Below are 19379 nucleotides of genomic sequence, written 5' to 3' on the forward strand. Positions count from 1 at the left end.
CTGATCCTATTCATTATATTAATAAAATCCACCTACAATTGCTCGTAACACTTTTTTATGCAGTTGGGATTCCCGAGATTGTAATCATCAAAAAGCATGTGGGGTAATTATTGGATTTGTTTGGGTAAAATTGGATTAAGAAGTTTAGATACCATTAAGTACTGATAATTGTTACAAGCAAGCTCATTGTTTAGTGTATGTACAGCTCTCGGAATGCAGACTGTGCAGATACCCATCACAAACATCTTCAGAGCAAGCAATCTCAAGGCTTTTTATTTCATGCCTTCAATTGTATTTTTGCAAGAGGCTTTCTACTCTAAATGTTTTTGCTTTAGCTCTTTAATCATCTGCTGGTTATGAAAACCACTTTGCTTTAAATCCTTCTCTTCCCCCCCCCCCCCCCCATTACATTTTAAATACTATTTTTAGCATTAGAGCAATTTTCACCATAAAGGTGGCATTTTAATTCCTGGCTCTCCAGCAGCTGCCCACATCACATTAGGCGTGACAGTGTATTACACTGGGGTGAAAGGGCAGACAGGCTGCTCCTTCAGGGACTGGCAAGGTCTCTCTGTAGATTGGCAGGTTGGCCCTTGGGGCTGATTAAATGTATAGCACACAGAGCATCAGTGTTCCAGGCAGCCCCTGCTGACCACAGGCGCTGCCGTGCTCCCTCCAAAAGGTTGCTGTCTGCTTTGCTTTGAGCCTGCAATGTGCTAAGATATGATGTCTTTGTATACTGTTCTGCCAGGGATGGCCATCATCTCCACATACATCCATGGTAGGAAGGAGAATGTCTGAATGGTTTATGAAGACACTCTTAGAGCAAATACCATGTGACAATTAATAATTAGGAAACCTGCAGTAGACACTTTGAACAGTAGGTGTTTCTCACAGTGCACATCACATGAAAATTGCTGCTTATGCATTGCTGGAGATGACTTTAATAAATAGGTGCTGAGGTTTTTTGAAGAACACAGTGGCATTGTCTTTGTAACATATATTCTCCAAATATTATTGCTAGATTTCCAAGCTACATTTGAAGCCTAAATGCTACCCTGATACGAAGCTGGAATTTGGGAGTCAAGCCCATTCCAATGACATTGTTCACTCTTCTTGCTTTATTTCCTGTCAGTGGTGTAATTAAACTGTTATTTTCCAGCTGCCATGATTTGTACACACAGTATTCTTGCAAGAGCTTCCATTTAACCAGTCTTAAAGATATGTTGATGTACAAAATAAAAGCCACTTCACTGTATTGATTAGAGAAAAATTAGTACTGTTGACGTACTTACATACTAAAACACTGTGGTGCTTGGTATTTTGATCCTCTTTTGTTCTCTCATCTATGATATGTGGAGGGAAACACTTCCTAACACTGAAATTGAGTTTCTCTGGCCACACCTTTGTGATGAAACAGCTTTGTTAATGTACATTAAGTGGGGTGTGTGTGTGTGTATGTGTGTGTTCGTTAGTGATGGTTGATACATATTATTGGTTGGAATCAAAGGTCTTTTCCAACCTAAGTGGTTCTATGGTTCTCTCTATGTGCACACCTATTTGGAAGTATCAGATGTGATTTTTTTTTATATATATATATACACAGTCCTGAGTATAAAATGCTTTCTGTAAAGCAGCCTGCCTGGCTCTCTGAAATATGTTTCCAATTAATTAATATTCTTTAAGGAAATCTTGGGGCCAGACAAATATCGACTCTGCTGGCAGTGTGCCCAGCTACTGGGTTTAATTCTCTTGTACACTTCTAATTCCATGGAAAAATGATTTCTTAGTTTAAAAAAAAAAGAAAAAGAAAAAAGAAAGAAAAACAACAACAACAAAAACCCCTGGCTCTAATATTAGTTTCTCATTTCAGCATGCAGTTGTCCATTCCAGCCTTTTCCCCAGCTGATCAGGACCTTGATGTTCTTCAGGGTTTGATGGCAGAGCTGAGCTGGGAGATGCTGGGGGGCAATGTGGAGAGCAGTCCCCATCCACACTTCCTGCCTCCTGCAGCCTGTCCCCTCATCCTCCTTGTTTTCAGTATCCTCTCAGCCCTGCTCGCACAAAGCTTTGTGTGGCCGGTCTCTTACTGGAATTGAAGAAATGTCCTGGCTGAGAAAGTTTATTGGCCCTAGTAGATCAGATAATGTCTAGAGTGCTCTTCCTGAATCTTGTGACCATGGGCAGATCACAACTTCCATCTTCTGCAGAGTGCTGAGTAATTCAAATTCCAGTCTTTGTAAATGCTTACATCTTGTAGGAGCAATAACAGTAAGCAAATGCTCAGGGGTGTAATAATAGTAGTAGGAATAATGACAGGACCTCAAGATCTCTAATTTTCTGATTTCTGCTCTTCATCTCTGAAATAAAATGGAAATACACACTTTGCTCAAAGCCATAGAAAGTGATAGTTCTGATTATCCTCTCATTTTGCCAGAGAAAGCAGAACTCAGCAGGAGTTAGTTGGCTTTTGATACTATTTCAAGTTTGGACAACAGGCACTTGGATACTCACAGGCAGAGGGCTAAAGTGGTGTAGCCATCCCAGACCCAGGATGGTAGATGGTGAGAGCCCGTGGTGGTGGTGACCTGCAGAAGCTGTGTGAGCCCTCCCACAGCAGGTTGTCCATGGAGAGCTGGAGAGAGATTCCTCTCCAGGGGGGCATTGCCTGAGTTCATAAATTATGCAGCAGCTTTTTAAAGGCCAGGTGGAGCAGTAAAGTCACCAGGACTTAAAGAAAAATTCATCAAATCCAAGTAATTATTTGTTCCATGTGTGACAGATTTATTTATATTGTGGAAACAAAATCATTGTCAGGTACATGTTGAATATGCAGATTTGGTATTTGAAATGAATTATTCTGTGCTTTGTGACATTTTCTCATCTACTTTTTTAGTTGTCAAAGTTAGGATAAAATGTTGGTTTCCAAACTTGAAAAGGCAAAGAAGGTTTTATTCTCTTTGTTCCCTTCTTTTGGCTATAGAGATAAGCAGAGGTGAATTTTTTTTTAGGCTTCCAAAATAAAGGTGTTGGAGAAACAAAGTGCTGATGGTTTCTGTCAAACTTGGCATATTTTTGCTTGTCCAAGTCTTTGCTCACTTTGAAACCATCCTCAACACTGCATCAGTGCTTATTTGTTGCTTCTGAGGGGGTCAATCAGTTTTTTCAGGTGTGAAAAGCCTAGAGAGAGGCTGAGTACTGGTTTTAGAGTACCTCTGGAACAAGACTGGTTTTGATAAGAAAACCTCTGAGTTGTTTTATGTGTTGTACTTTCCTAAATAGTATTTATTTACTATAAACACCCAAGCCCATACATAGACACATTTGTGTATATGGGGACCACTGGAGTGTTGGTGTGAACTGGAGTTGTAGATGGGAACTGTTCAGTCTTCAGCCTAGATGCTCTGTCCTCTCCTCGTGCAGTGGGTACCAGATTATTTCTAGTAACCAGTTTCTCAGTTGTGTGCTGCTAGCTTCTGGGAAGTGGGAAGGGTGTGAGATGAGGCCAGGGGGTTGGTTTGGTTAGAAACAGACACATAGGCTCTGGTGGAGCTGGGTGTGAAGCCTTTATCAGCTGTATGCTGGTATGTAAATTTTACAGCCGTATGAAATCAGGTCTTTTAGACTCAGATTTCAGAATTGTTACATAAAACACTTTCAGGAGGGTGCATACATAGTAAACCAGCCCTGAATTCTGGTTGTGATGCCTGTTTATTTAGAATGTATTTTATGTGCTTTTATAGTCCCTGGTTTGCCAGCTGCTCTTTGGGAGACTAAAAAACATTATCCCATTGCTCAGTTACAGATAAAAATACCCCACAAAATGTCTGATATTAAAGCCATTTTTGTGTGTTGTTGTTTTTCTCTTTCCTGTAGTGCCAGAACCTATTAAGACCAGTTTAAGCCAGCCCCAACCTGCCGGTACCGGTACCAGTACTTCCACCAGCACTATTACCAACAGCAGCAATGGCAAGCGTGCGTCTGCTAATGGGCAGCAGCCGGCTGCATCCCGTTACCTGCCTCGTGAGGTGCCTCCACGCTTCCGCCAGCAAGAACAGAAGCAGCTCCTAAAGCGGGGGCAGCCACTGCCCACCGGCGCTCTGACCGGCACCAGCCCAGCCCAAGGCACTGGGCAAGCAGGGGCCAGTCCTCCTCCGCAGCAAGGAGCAGGTGGACAGCATCATCCCAGTAAGACCCAAACAGGTAAGGATTGAACACCAGTGGATATCACCAGTTCTTTCTTTATGTAGTGAGGTCCTTCAGTGCCACCCCAGCTGTTGCATGAACTTAAAGAGATGTTAAGAATTGTCTTAAAATAACAGGATTTGGAGCAGAGTGCATGCTGTTGCTCTTTGTCTTACAGACAGGTGATGTAATTTGTAGATCTTGAAGCTTGAGGGAGGGCAGGTTTAGACTGGCTGTTAGGAAGAAGTTCTTTACAGAGAGGGTGGTGAGACAGTGGAACAGGCTGCCCAGGCAGGTTGGGGATGCCCCCTTCCTGGAGGTGGTTCAAGGCCAGACTGAATGAGGCCTTGAGCAACCTGGTCTAGTGGAAGGTGTCCCTGGCTGTGTCAGGGTGGTTGGAACTAGGTGATCATTAAGGTCCCTTTCAACCCAAACCACGCTACGAACTGGAATCTTTAGATGCTTAGAGCCATGGGGTGTTTTCTCCCTTTTTCTCCCACTCCTTTGATAATTGCAACAGATATGATCTTGAGGAAATGTAAACCATTCTTAGAGAAGCATTGGTCATTTGGGCAGTTGCAATGGTCTTTAAAGAGAGTGTTGCATAGAATTTTAGGTAGAATAAGCCCAGGAATTTTGCTTGTGTTGTGACACTTTTATGCCTTTACTTGCTTATGCTCTCAATTGTTCTTCTCACATCGGGAATATAACGATTTGGGAAGAGTAGTTTGGTATCTTAGGCCTTTCTACCCCTTCGTTCCATCCTTTGAAGATAGACACCACAACCTTCCTTTGGCAATTGGAAACAGCATTTTGAGGAGTAAGTCTCTTGGCTACCCTTATTTTCCTGAAGCTGCAAATGAGGACCTAAGCAGCAGCTCTCATTTTATTTGCCCTTCTCTGCTAGAGATCATGTAACTTGCAGTGGAGATGAGCATAGTCAGTAATTGGCATAAATCACCTTTTTCATCACTGCTGTGTGTGTTGTGTTAGGCAAATCAGAGAATGCTATCTATGGCTTAGAAAAAGTTATCTGGACTAAGTCACAAGGGGGTTTTTGATATCTTGAATATTAGTAATTTCTGTATGAGCTCAAGTGTTGCTCGTTATCACTCATTAGCACTGTCAGACATCACAAAATATGGAGCTGAGCTGTCTGCACTCTTTCCCTTTGGGCATTAGTGAATCTTTCAGTATTTTTGCTGTACTTGCTGCTGTGATACTGAGCTCCAGCAGAGAAAATTATTTGGTGTTGTCCTTAGAAGTTTTAGTTAGATAAGGAAATGATCTCTCAAAATTACACCTTTTGTGCTTATCAAAGATCACATGAAAATATTATTCTATTCAGCTGCTCCCCAGAAATACACATCTGAAAAGGCAAAATAAAACATTGTTTGCTTTCTTAAAATGGTGAGGGGTTTTTTTAGGGAGCAGCACTCTCATCTGTTCTGCAGGTCACAGTTCAGCAGGGTGGGTGGCTGACCTTTATGGCTTCTTTTTGATTTGGAGGTGTTTGTTCACTGCCAGGCTAATGTTCTGTGTGAGACATATTTATGTGCATAATATGAAATACAGACACATATATAAAAGAAATTTATTTTGAGGCATCCAGCAATTATTGATATGCTAGAGGCAGATGACCAACTCAAGAGGCTCAGGCTGTTGAGGGCCAGTATTAGACTTCTACAAAGCATTGTTAGAGACCTATCTGATACAACTTTCTTTGCTGTTTAAGAACATACTGTAGATCTTGAAACAGTCTGCCATAAATCATAACAATCCATAAAAGAACTCACTTTTAGAGCATGCTACCTAACACCTGCCTGACTTTGAATCTTGCTCATAGATGCATTTTAATCTCGAGGTTCTAGGCTTCCTTCCCTGATTCCTATTTTAACTTGTGTAAAATAAGGCTTGATTCTGTAGCGTATTAGTCTGGCAGATGTGTTACCCTGTTGAATTAGTTTGCTTTGTTATTAGTTTGCTACTTTACTCTTGGAAAAAATCAGAATACAGTAACAGCTAGTAAAAATGAAAGGAATGGGAGTGCAGCCATCAGGAGTGCAGCTTTGTGCTGTTATTCCACATTGCACAAAACAAGTTATCCCACATCAAACTCTCAGCAAAAGTATTACTTGAGAGCAATTAGTGCACACAGTCAGAATTGTCAGGTTGTTGTTTGCTGTGTAAAGTCAAAACAAAAGCTTTCAAAGGCACCAGAAAAATCTCCGCGCGCTTCTTGGAGCAGGGTAGAGAATCTTAGACAAGCTGAAGCCTTGGCTACTGTCTGCTGACAGGAAGAGATTGTCTTTTGAGATTTAAAGCATGGTTGCATCTTCCTGGTAGGAAGAACTTGCAGAACGGTAGAGTTCCTTCAGTTCTCTTTCCAGCAGGTGGAGCACCAGTTCGTTCTCTAGCTGCAGTTTACAGAAGAGGAAAAAATTAATCCATCCAGCTCAGAGTGTAGCGGCGACAGCTGTGTGCCTGCTTTGTGAGGCCCAAAGGGGAGTATGGCATCTCACTGCTGAGAGACCTTTCTAGCCATGAAGTGCCTATATTTGACAGTCTCATTCAGTCTCTCAGGCTGGCTTCATCTTCACCTTGAGGAGCAAAGAAGTAAAAGAGTACCCAGGGAAGGCCAAAGGCTTTTCATCTCAGCTGTTAGGATTTGACTAACTATCAGCCTTAGGGAAAAATGTGGGATTCTACATCCTGAAATCCTCTAGCACTTAAGTTATAAATTTTCCATGAAATTTAGTTCAAACTGGGTCATATTTTTGTGAATATGAAAATACAGAATTTTAAGCATGAGGAATCTTACTGAGCAATACTTTGTCAGATGGAAACGCCTTCCTTCTCTTATCAGTACCAGCTGGATTCCTTTCAATGTCTGTCTCTGGTTCCCTGGGTATTCACTAAAGAGTCTGCAAGTAAAAGTTCTCTGGGAAAGTGAAGGAACACATGTATCACAGCTGTCCAGAAGAATCAGTACCTGATGCCCATATAAACAGGAATTTTAGCTGAACAGCACCTGCACTGTAGAAGAGTGATCACTTCATAAACATTATTAAACATCTTCAAAGTCTTGAGGCAGTCAGTAGTACATCATTGCTTAGGGCTTTCTCCCTCTCTGGTAGCCTGATTGCCTAGCCAGAGCTTGTTAGACCTGTGCTGGATTCTGCCCAAGCAAGTCTTCCATGTGTGCTTACTCTTGATAAACAGTAGTAACTCTTCTTTTTGATGGATGACCTGCTGCTAATCAAAGAGTCCAGATCGTTGTGTGCTAACATCTCGTAGCCACAAGTTACCTAATGTAAATTCATAGCTGTAGCTTTTCTGTTTATAATGCCCTAGTCTTCATAGTTAACTTGAAGTTATGCAACCACCTTCCTTCCAGGTGCTATTTATAACTACCTGGATACAAAGAAGGCTCTTAGAGAGGCATTGGCTGCCCCTTCACCGTAGAAATCACACTATTTTATCTCTGTAGTCTCTTATCAGCAGTTTCTGTTATCTATTGCCTTGTCCTATCCAAAACACTTATCAGAACTCTAACTGCAGTGTCATGAATTAAAAAGGATGTTCTGCCAGTGTAAGGCAAGTGGGAATTAATGACCACTAATATATTCTTTGTCAGGTTTATCATTTGGAAATACCAGTGGAGTGGAGGAGAGAAGTGACTTCTTGTTTCTCTTTTATGGTAATCCATAAAGCATCATCTAGACAAACTGTGAAGAAATTAAAACATTTCAGATTACATAAAACATTTCAGAAATCTTATGCCCTGAAAACAAGGGGTTTTTAATTTATTCATTGTTAACTGTTGTGTTAACTCTTTTCTGTAGTACTGTAGAGCTTTTTTCTGTGGAACAGTTACTCATCTGCAGCTTGTACCTTAAGCTACAAAGCTTGTTCTTGAGATACCCCTTTTGCAGTCCTCCTCAGGATTACCCTGAAGGAAAGATGTATCTGTAATTCATGGGCAGGGTTCTCATATCTAGTCTAGTTTGTTAGTTTTACTTGAAGAATGGAGCTTTGTGTATCTTCCCTCCCTGCATAGCCAGCCGACTAGTTGTGGTGAATAGTTAACTTCCTTCATTAAGGTGAGAGGCATTAATGGAGTGGTCCTTTTGCCATGTGATCTGCAAGGTAATTCCTGGGAGCTACCATGGGAGATTAAAAATAACAAGTAATACATCCTCCTTTGTTTCTTCACAAATTGTGAAGTTTGTATGGAGTCTCCAGGCAACCACTGTGTGTTTGATGATTAGAAGAACAAAGATCAAAAGAAGTAATCACTTTTTTTTTTGTTGAAGATGCCTTTCGCTTTTCTGCAATTCAGCAATGTGAAAGCCACATCCAGCACCTCAGAGGAAAAGTACCATGTCCTGCAGGAGTCATGCAGAAACTTCTGCCCTTCCTTTACATTTTTGAGTGGAGTATTTCGTGGAACAGATCCATGACATATGTTCCATAAGCCTCAAAAGAAATGGAAGCAAGCAGCTCCTGCAGCAGCCAGAAAGAGAGGACACAAAATCGTTGTGGAAGCTGAAGAGTTACGCTCTTAATTCGCTCTGTCTCTTGATTTCTGGGAAGTGAGAATTTGACAGCAGCCTCAGAGATTTATTTTCCTGCTGTGGGCTGATGTCAGATTCTGCGCTGAACTTTATTCTCCTTTCCTATGAAGCTGGAAGTTTTATTGCATGTTTGAGAATTTCCTTAGCAGGAGTTAGTGCATTCCTGCGTGGGGGACGGTACGCGCGTGTTGAAATAAGTGTGGTGGGCAGCTGGAAGTGGCTGAGTGCTGTTGTGGGGCAGGTTATCTCTTCTTCAAGATCTGTTAACCTTGGGGTTGAGAATTTTTTTAGGAAGCAAGCCTGGCTAAATGAGTCTGACAATACTAATTTTAAATACCCAGTACCTTGCCTGTGGGTTACTTCAGAGTTCCTTCTAATAGGGCAGTCCTACAGAGATGTAAAGTCACAGTAAGAGAAAAGTTTTAGGGAGAGATAATCTCTCTTCTAAAACCAGTCATTATAGTTGGAAAACACAGATGAGCTTTGACACACAGTTATTGTGTCAGATTTAGCAAAGCACTAGTGACCTTCAAAGCTAAAGGCACGTTTGAGCAGCCCAGTTTAGCTTATTGTGCTTTGTGATGATTTTAGGTGTGGTGTATACGTGCAAAAGTGTTTCTGTTGTATATGAATAACTTCTCATTCCCACAGTTTGAAATAAGACTCGGCTGATTTCTGGTGGCATGAGTTTTAATGAATAAAGCACATGTGGGAGCAGCCTGTATGGAAATAATTTGCTGAACTTTATCTCTTTGGGCCCGTATTCTCTTATTTCGCTAGCAGAATATCTCTGCAAAAAAACTTACTGTGGGTTTGCTTTTAGCTGGAAAGTTACAGAAACAAACCCAGAAACTTTAGAAATAGCTTTATTCTGCATAATTTGCTTTATTGATTGCTTTATTCTGGTTGTCATATCTAGTAGTCAGAGCACTAAATGCTGTAAATTAGATACCAGGGATCAGATAATATATTTGTATTTACTCATCTTGTTTGCACACTTTCTGTGGATACCATTTCACACTTTCTATAGCCAGTACACTTGTTTTTGTAAAGTGTACTCTGCAATACCTGGAAGATTTGCTTCATTATATCATTGCTGTTGATCTGGAACTAAGGGACTAGCATGGTGATGTTTCTTTGTAGCACAAAAGTTGGCTGCTTATACTGCTTCTGTGGAAGGTAACTATACAGCAAACACATAATGCTTATCCTCAACCAAACTCCTACCATCTTTCAAGTTGTGCATTCTTGATCAGGTGCTGGCCATGATTTGCAGAGCAGCAGCTCATTTTACAGCTTACTCTGTGCACAACATTTCTGCAGTGTGCCTGTGTGAAGGTGTGATCAAATTTGATGTTATGCCACTTGTTGAAAGAAAAAAAAACCTACATGGAAATTACCAGGAGATGTTTGGATGACATCTTTTGTCAATAGTCTCATCCAATTAGTGTTAAAAGGATGTTCAGGTACCACCAGATGTTGCATGAGTGGTGATTACATTTCTGTCGTCTTGTTTGGTTCCTCAGGGTTTTGTTTACCATTTGGTAGTGCTTGCTGTCTGGTAGATGTCCCTGAAGTCAGGCAGTGTTATCAAAGGTCACAAGTGACAGGTGTATGTTTAGTCAAAAGGAAGTGAAGCAAACAGCCTGAAAGGACCAGAATGTAGCAGTTAACGTGGAGATGGAATCTGGCCAGTAGGTACTGTCTGGAGGCACTCTCCTGAGTGATGAGCAGTTCTTGAAATGCAGCGATGGGGAAGCCTGTGGGAAGTGAGTTTTGGCTAGTAAAGGGTCTCGTCTGCCATGTCAGTTCTCTACAGCTCCACAAAGTGCTTTGAATATCAATAGAGCATCAGGAATCTGTGGGGCACAAACACAAGCATTTTGAATGAAAAAGGATGGCTAAAAAAAAAAATCATCAATAAACTAATCTTTGGAATGAATTTGTCTGTATTTTGTGTGTTATCTGACATCAGGCAGCAGGGCGTGAAAAACAAATCCGCTGCTTCAGATGTATTTGACAGTGATCAGAATTTTTCACCAGAAGAAGGAAAACCAGAAATCTGTGAAAAAATAAATAACTGAGATCTTGCTGTTGTCACTTTCAGAGAGTGGAGCTGTGCAGAAGCGTCGTGACTCAAAAGGCTGCTGCTTTTGCTTGGGAGTCAGTAGAGCGGCTTCACTGTGTGTGGCTATGCTCTAGTGATAGAGCTGCCCAGGTGTCTGGGGGGGGGAAGGGTCAGGAGGCAGAGTCTGGCAAGGTGTTAAAATGGGCAGATGGCAGGTCCCTGACAAAGTGTGTGAAGAGATTAAGTAGCAGGACTTGTCTCTTATGGTGGAGAAGTAAAAGGTAGAAAGCAACTAACTAAGGTCAAAGTCACCAGGAAGAGCAGAGGGAGTAAGGTCATGTGAAAATTATCAGCAACTGAATTCTTACAGCTTGGGGAACAGGTAGGGCAATAGAAAAAACAAATACAAACCAAACAAGTTTGTAGCTGTTAGGAGACAAAAAGAAACATCAACAAAGAACACAAATAAAACACTTTCCTAAGTCCATCAGTAGTAAAAGTGAGGCCAGTGGAATTGGTCTGATGTTCAACAAAGCCACTGAGAGATGGCATCAGGAATACTTTCAGTGCCTTTTGTCTATCTGTAAACTAATGATTGGTTTAGAGCTAAGGCTGTAATGAATTAGAGAACTTAAGGAAATGTTTCCAAATGTCTGGACATGATGAAATTCATAGCAGACCTTGAGGATGGGGTGGAGCAAGCTGACCCACCTGCTTGCCTTCAGAGTGTGAGAACTGGAAACCAGAAAACAAAAGAACTAATGGCAAAAGGCGAGAAAGGAGAAGCGGAGGAATTGCAGATCAGTCAGAGGAGTCTGCTACAAGGATACTAGAAAAAAATAACCACAGCAGCTATTTCTGTGCATTTAGAACTTTAAAGGGAGATGCACAGAGCCAGCGTGGGTTTGTGGAGAGCAGGTCGTGCCAAAGCAGAGTAGTTCCCTGTCAGCAGTGCGACAGGCACTGCAAAATGGGAGGGGAAAATCCTGTCCTAAAGTCAACTTTATACAGCTTTTGACAGTACCTCAGAAGACATTCTCATGATGGATGTGTGGTGGTGTAAATAAGTGGGAAGTAGGAGATGAAGTGTATTGTAAGAAGTGTCATAGCTGCTCAGGAAGATGTAGACAAGGGAGTAGCTATGAGTCCTTACTGGCAGATTGAAAATGTTCGGAGTGAGAGTGTAAATCTGTACTCTTGGGTATTTCTGTCACGTTTGTGCCTGTAAACAACCTTCATTTCCTCTTTTCAATGCTGCCAAATGGAGAAGAGTGCAAGGCAACTGGAAGGCAAAACTACAATATGGAATAGTGGTGATAAAAATTATCTCATTGAATGAGACATAAAAGGACAGGTTCTTTATTTTGACCGGGGCGGCTCTGTACGCAAACACAGGGACATGAGTATCGTGCTGAAAAAACTAAGCTGGAGTTGGCCATGGGATAAATCAGATTTATGGTCATACACTGTTGAAAAGATAACAGACCTACTGAAGGTTATAAAACTACTGCTTCCCAGGAGGCACTGCTGATAAAGCCTCAGAATACTGAGTCCAGTTCAGGGTACTGTGCCTTCAGGAGGAAGTGAACCAGCTGGGAGAACTGCAGAGGGATGCCATAGGAATGAGTAGAGAGGTCTTGAGAGCGAGGCTTGCATGGATTGAAGGAATTGGAGCTCCTAAGTCAAAGGAAGACTAGAACTGGAAATGCAGAAATACCTAAATGACCGCTGCAGGGAAGAAAACGATCTGTTCTGTGTGACTGTGATGGATCAGATAAGAAATAATGGGCTTAAGTTTCAACAAGGAAGATTAAGGTTAGACATTAGGAAAAACGTGCCAGCATGAAAGCTATCTGAGGAAGTGAGATAGAGCACTTAGGGATGTTATGTCCCTGTTGCTGAAGGGCTTCGTTGGTGACTTGGCAGGAATAGTTCCTTAGATCAGGTGAGTGGTCTCTTTTCAATCTGCAGGTAACTGTAAGGATTTCAAACTTAGTAGACACATGGCCTGTTGAGATTGCTAGAAGATGGGGTATGTGGAAGGGAACATGCACTGCCAGCATGGGCTGGAGTGGAAGCTGTGCTTCATTTTGCCCCCAGAATTTGGTGTGGGCTCTGACTCTTCTTGGGATTCTTCATTACCTCTCTATGTACTCCTGTCTGGTAAAAAGAGTCCCCTTGGTTTGGTGCCCTTCATCAGTACCTGCCTCTGTAAATTGAAGTTGGGTATGTTAGCTATGTTAGAAAAAACACAATGAACATGGGAATGTGTCTTCTGTTCTCTTCAGTTTTGACAAATAATCTCAACTAATGGAAATGTCAATCATGTCTAGCTGGTATTAAAAGAATGTAAGAAACCACAACAAAATTTGAACTTCAGAGTTAGTGCAGACTTGACTCTGATGTTGCATTTGAAATAGTTTTCTGAATGGACCCAAAAATTTGAATTCCCTTTCAGCTGTTGTGTTTAAAATGAGGTTAAACCCCATCCAGCATTCAGAAACTACTGCAAAGAAACGGAGAATAAACGTCTGCAGAAGGAAACCAACTATTTTCAGGAGTGCTTCGGTGGAACAGTTCTTCAGCCAAGAATAGCAGCAGCGATTGTGCTGTGGTAGTGAAGCGGCAGCAATCCTGAGAATGCAGCCAAACCTTTAAAGAGACATCAGTGATCCAGTGCAGGAGGGTGAAACTGCTCAAGTGAACACCTGACAAGAATTGAAACAGCAAATTTGAAACGTGCTCCATTTACTGTGTAATTAAGATGTATTTGGGGCAGATAGGAGGAGGAGGAAGAGCAAGGAAATGAGAAGGGGAAGTAATTGTGAAGGGAGCGTATAAGGTGTACTGGCAGTCTGTGTGTAAGTTAGTCTTTGAGATCTGTATAGATGTATCGACAAAAGTTCTCTAAGTGTGTCCCCAGGATTTGTGATGATGTTTAGGTCCTGAAAACATTCATCCTCCCCCCCCCCACTTTCTGTTCACACTCTGGATGTTCATGTGGCTCGAAGGGAACCAGTGCTTGCCAGCCTGCAGTTGTTCAAAGATGGTCGGTGCCAGGGCTGCAGGAGGCAGAACACGCCTGAGCTGCGCTGTCTAGGGCAGTGCTTCCCAAGGTTGATAAACAACAGAGCCTTTGATTAACATGCTCGTGTTTGCCACTTAGAGCTTTTCTGGATGGAGGCAGGGAAGTCATTAAGAGCTTGGCAGAGTGCCAATATACAACTGGGACTTGGTCTGCCGCTTGCCTGACAAGAGTGGGAGCTGCCGCTGGGGCAGGCTGGAGGATGTGGGTCTGGAGGCAGCAGCTGTGATTGGGGAGGCAGAAGCCTGGGGCAGGCAGGAGGAGGCTGGGCAGGATATGTTGCCTGTGCAGGCAGAACACCAGGCAGGAGCTATGGCTGGGACTGGCAGGAAGAGGCTGGGCAGGAGCTGCTGCCCATGCAGGCAGTCGGCAGCGCCCGCGTCTTCTCTTGGCTGACTTTCAAAAGCGAGAGAAAAGCGGCTAGGGTGCTAATTGTAGCTGGGTCCTGAAGTGAAAATGTTTTGTGACAGTTGAAAGAATTTAAAGAGGAAGGAAGATCGGTTTAGTGTCAGCTGCAATTAGATAATCAAAGCTTAAAAATCCTACTCTGTTGATACCTTCACCTAGAGTTAAGGAGCGGAGCGAGGGGAAGGGGGAGGAGGGCTGTGCGTGGAAAGGGCATTTCCATAGCCAGTGCAACCGAGGCCCGACCGAGCTTGCAGGTTGTCTGGGCGCACGCTTGCACAGAGAGATTTTCTTGGCAGCTCTACAGGATGAGGCTCACACTGTACACAGCCGACATATTGAAGCCGAGAGCCCTGGAGAACGTAGATGCAGGAGTAGAAACAGCTCTGCACACAATGTAGCGTCTCCTAGGATGGTTGGGCGGCTCCTTTCTTCAGGTATTTTTTATTACCCATCAGCCCTTTTTAGAGCCCCAAAAAAAAAAAGGGGAAAGGGGAGAGGGAAAAAAAAAAAAAAAAGTAACCCTAACCCTGAGAAAATAGCATCTGCTTCTGTTAAATCAATTTATTACATAACATTTCAGAGAGGGAGCAGCAGCACAGCGTCCTAAGCTTTTGGCTGCGTTTCAGGTTTGATAAAATGGCGTCTTCGCAGTGAGCTGCTTGCTAAAGATTTGTTGCACTGAGCAGAAAAACGCAATTCTTTCTCCCATGTTTTCTGCTGCTGCTTTTGTGGTTTTGGAGAGGTAGCATTTAGTGGGATCTCTACTAAGAATGAAAAATATTGTGTGTGGTGGTTTTTTTTTTTCCTTTGCTCGTTTCCTTAATGCATTTAAAAGCTCTTTTTTTTCCCCCCCCCGCGCTACATTCTGATGTCGTGGTGCAGAAAATGAAAACAGGGTAACAGGCTTTCCCACTTGTGCACTTAAAGATGGTTTGGCTTTAAAACAGAGCTGTTTTGTTCAATGCTTCCATCCCTTTTCTGTCTTTTCACATTATGTATGCTGCTCAAAATTTCAGCTTTCTCACATCTGTGAGGCTCGTTGTAAGTTAGCTTTGTAAGTGGCTTCAAATAGATGACAGCTTTTGAATTTGCCCTGTCTCGGTGTAAGCTTAGAGCTGGATGTAGCAGGTAACCTGAAATATTAGCACTACAATTCCCAGATTTTCTCCTTCACTATATTTCATTCTTCAGCATGTATCATGATCTTTTGTGAAATGAGGCTGCATTTGATCAGGCATTTAACATGTTTCTGGCAATTGCTATCTGATTTAGATGTAGAAAAATTTCTGTGTAGTCTTTTTAAAGAGCTGCTCATGTTGAACTGAAAACTATTTGTTTTGGGGTGGGGGGGGTGGGGGGAATGAATGTGCCCTCTTTTCTAAACTTCCTACTCAGAATCACTAATTGTTGTGTGACAAGTCAAATCCCCAGCAGGACTGTCACTGGCCTTTGAGGTTTTTCTCTGTTCTGTGTGTCAGAGCAAAAAAAACATCGTGGGTAATCCGTCCTTTGGGCAGGACAGGACCAGCCAATGAGTTTGGATGTTGTTACACTGACTACCATGAAGTGAAAGAGAACACCAGCAGTAAGGGAGTCACTGTTAGATTTGATTTGAAACTGGATGAACAGAACTTATTAATATTGTGGTTCTCATTAGGTGTTGATCCCAGGCTTTGCCATTTTGCATAGCTTGGTTCCTGTATCAGGGGAAGGTTCTGTTGTAGTTGAGGATGCAGAATCTTACTGCGCAGCCTTCAGGCTAATTGCTATAATGGGAGTTAGGAAGATGCAGTTACTTTTAACTCAGCTGTATAAACATGAAAATAGTTATTATTTTAAATGACATTTTTTGGAGGAGAACTGAAGTTTTGGGGACATTCTTGAGCAGGCAGAGTATTTTCCTTTTCTAAGGAGTGCATGCAGCAGCGTCTCCCATTTCACTCCAGTCAACCTCTACATCTATTATCTGTGTAAACACTAAACTGATTTTGCAGCTAATTGTTCATATTCATTGTCCAAAGATGCTTTCTGTTGTTAATAATTCCTAAATTGAAGTTGATAAAGTATGTTGGATACAGTATGTAATAACAGCAGCAGTCTCCTCCCACCCCATGAAGGATATTATTTAAAGCAAACTAAAACAGACCCTCCAGTGCTTATTGGCAGCACCAGTCAAAGCCCTGCATTTTTCAGGTAGCAGGTATGATCGCTGTTTGACAGAAGTTGTGTGCTTGTTTCAAACTGATGTGAGCTGTTATCCTCAGGTTAATTTTTCCTTCCTGTTTACTGAAGAAATGTTGTTCATAAGGGAACCATATTTTATAAAAGATGCATAACTGAGATTTTCAAACACAAAATGTGAAATGAAAAACCACTTAGTGGGGTAGGAGCATTAGGATCCCTGTGGTTCCTCTTCCCGGTGTGTTGTTTAAAACCTTTGCTCAGTTCATAGAGGAAGGCTAGAAATGCTTCTGGTGGGCTGCAGTGCTTTTGTTTATGATCTTTGCGTAAGGGAGAATTGATTCTTAAGAATTTTTTTAGTGGGTCTCCCATTTTGGTCTTAACAGCTTTAAATAGAAAAGTAACTCACTCTGTGATGAGTTGGTTTCCTAGAAAGTTGGAGGAGATCTGTGCTCAAAAACCCCAAAACCAACTAACCAAAAATGAAACACCAAAACAAAAAACCACAACCAACCCAACCTCAACCACCCAGAAATATTCCCTAGATTTAATCATACAAAATATTTTCCTTTATTTCTCCCAAATGTGTAAAGTCCTTGTGGATTAAGTAGGACTGTGCTCCTAGCTGTTTCATTTGTCGGAAGGAACTCCTTACAGTCTAGAGAAAATGGAAATGTGTCTTTTGCTTATCTGCTTCTAGAGATAAGACTATAAAAATTACTCTCTTCAGGTTCAACCCTGTCCTCAAGCTGTTATGTTTGTCTGTGAGGAAAGTCACAGTTTTTGCAGCTTTCTGTTTACTTGGTGATTTTCCCCCCCACCCCTTCTCTTTATCTCTCCTGTCTTTTACAAGCTTTATAGCATCAACCTTTGGTGGTAGAACCAATTGTCTCAGTAAATATTTGGACAGCTATTGCACATCTTTACTCTCATTTTTGAATCTTACCTTTGAAGAATGTACCAGCATGGTGCTGCTGCTTGCAGAGCAGGGCAGGCCAGCACAGGTACACTGCTGCTCCAGGAGGGGCTTGCTCATTTATGTCACCTGCACAGAATTAGTGTAATCCCTATCAAAGCAACCACTTAGAGATTAGCTGGGGACTATTACTGAGGGCATAATCTGAACCTCAGGAGGAGGAACTGTGTAGGTGGTACGTGAAATGGAGTAACTCTGGAGTTGCAAAGCCTTGAAATGTGAAGGGATTTGAACTGATCATGTGCTGCTTCCAACCAACCACACTTGGTGAGACGCTGTCTGGAGTAAATGTGTTTCTCCAGGCTCAGGCACTTGGCTATTTTCTTGTGATTTGTTTTTAACTCTTGTTTCTCTGACTGCTCTTCAAAATCCCAGTACCTTATTTAATGAACCATTTCTCTCCCTGCTCACAGGCATCTTTCAAAGCTGTTTTGTCATCATCTTCTTCCATTCCCAACTCTTCCCTTCCTTTTACTTTCTGTCTCCTAAGTGCTTTCAAACTTGAGCATTGCTTTAACCACCATCTTTGGAGGAGAGAGAAAAGTGAAAGAAATGATTAAACAAGTAGCTCCCTTTCATCATCTCCTCAGTCTTGGTGCCGTTTTTTGTGCGTATTGAGACGTCTTGCACTGTGCTCTTGATCCTTCTTCACAAACCTGCCCTGCACAGATGCTCTCACTTGCCTTGGGCAGTGCACATGGAGCTTAGGTTTCAGCTTTGACAGGACCTTTTTATTGGTACAATGTCTTTCAAGCGACTTTGAAATCTTTCTGTCATGTCTGAAATGCAGTGCCAAATCTCACCACCCACGGTGTTTAAAAAAATCTCACACAACTCCTCTTATCTGATTCCTTGCTTGCCTCAACTTCTTATCTTCTGGCCTGGACTGCTGCTGCTTTCTGCCTTTGTTCATTCCTACTCTGCTAAGAATGCCGCTTGGCTCATTTTTCTGACCCTGTCGACCCTTTGAAAGTCGTTTCACAGGCTTCTCTGGGATTCTGGTCTCTATTTGACACCTGTGAGGCAAACCTAGATTGTCAGGTAAATTTTCAACTTTCTTCCTTAGCTTCCTAATGTAAGCAGTTGGCTTTACCCAGGGATAACAGGATGCTTTCTTCCTTTCTAGCTGCTGCGTGTAGGGGAAAGAATCCGGGTAAAACCAAGCAGCTTCTTTTCTCTTTTGGATTTGTCATACACCTGTCAATTATTCAGCTCTTTCTATGGAATGCTTGGCTTTTCCTGTCATCATGAAAAAGCAGGTGATGAGCTAAGACAGTTTCTTCATCCTTTCTCTAACATTCATACTTTGGCTTCAGCTTATTTAGTATTTTTCAAAGGCAGTTCTTTATCTTGATAAATCTTGAAGCAGCCAAGTAATCACCTTCTTCCTTGAGAAGCTGCAGGTGAAATGTGTGCATAGGAGACTTTTTATAGCCTTCTATTTTTTTTCCCCAGCATCAGAACACCTCTAACTGGAAGCAGTTAGAGAAGCTGATCACACCTAAATATGTGTGATTTAAATTAATGCATATTAGACTTCCACTGGTAGCAGCTTATTTGGGAGGGTTGCTGCATCCATCCTCCCCACAAAATGCTGTTCTTGGCCAAATAAAAATTCAAAGTCACGTTTCTGCAAATTTGCAGCGAGTAAAAATAACTGACATCCAAAATTTGTAACTTGCCCATGTGCAGTGTTCTCCTTTATTTAGACACTGAGTTAAGAGGAGCAGTTCTGCAGATGGTCTCTAGTACATGTCCCTAGGATCAGGCTCAAGTGCTTGCTATAAAATTCCCATCAAAAGAAACTCAGAGGAGTCATCTGTGCTAGAAACCTTGCAGAGAGCCACCAGGATGGGAACTAAATGCAAAAGCCACCTGAGTTTGAGTTCTCAGCACGAG

At 42.1% G+C, this 19379-nt stretch overlaps 1 protein-coding gene across 7 annotated transcripts in view; it reads left to right on the forward strand.

The window, feature by feature from the left end:
- Positions 1-19379, forward strand: part of TNRC6C (trinucleotide repeat containing adaptor 6C) — a 339338-nt gene that overhangs the window by 282678 nt on the left and 37281 nt on the right. For all 7 annotated transcript variants that reach the window (XM_068151425.1, XM_068151424.1, XM_068151426.1 and 4 more), the window contains one exon: positions 3877-4203. In XM_068151425.1, coding sequence (XP_068007526.1) covers positions 3877-4203 — 327 coding nt within the window. The remainder of the gene's footprint in view (positions 1-3876; positions 4204-19379) is intronic.

This window comes from Melanerpes formicivorus, unplaced genomic scaffold (genome assembly GCF_026170545.1).
Source record: "Melanerpes formicivorus ecotype bairdi unplaced genomic scaffold, bMelFor1.0.p_v2 SCAF_21, whole genome shotgun sequence".
NCBI lineage: Eukaryota > Metazoa > Chordata > Aves > Piciformes > Picidae > Melanerpes > Melanerpes formicivorus.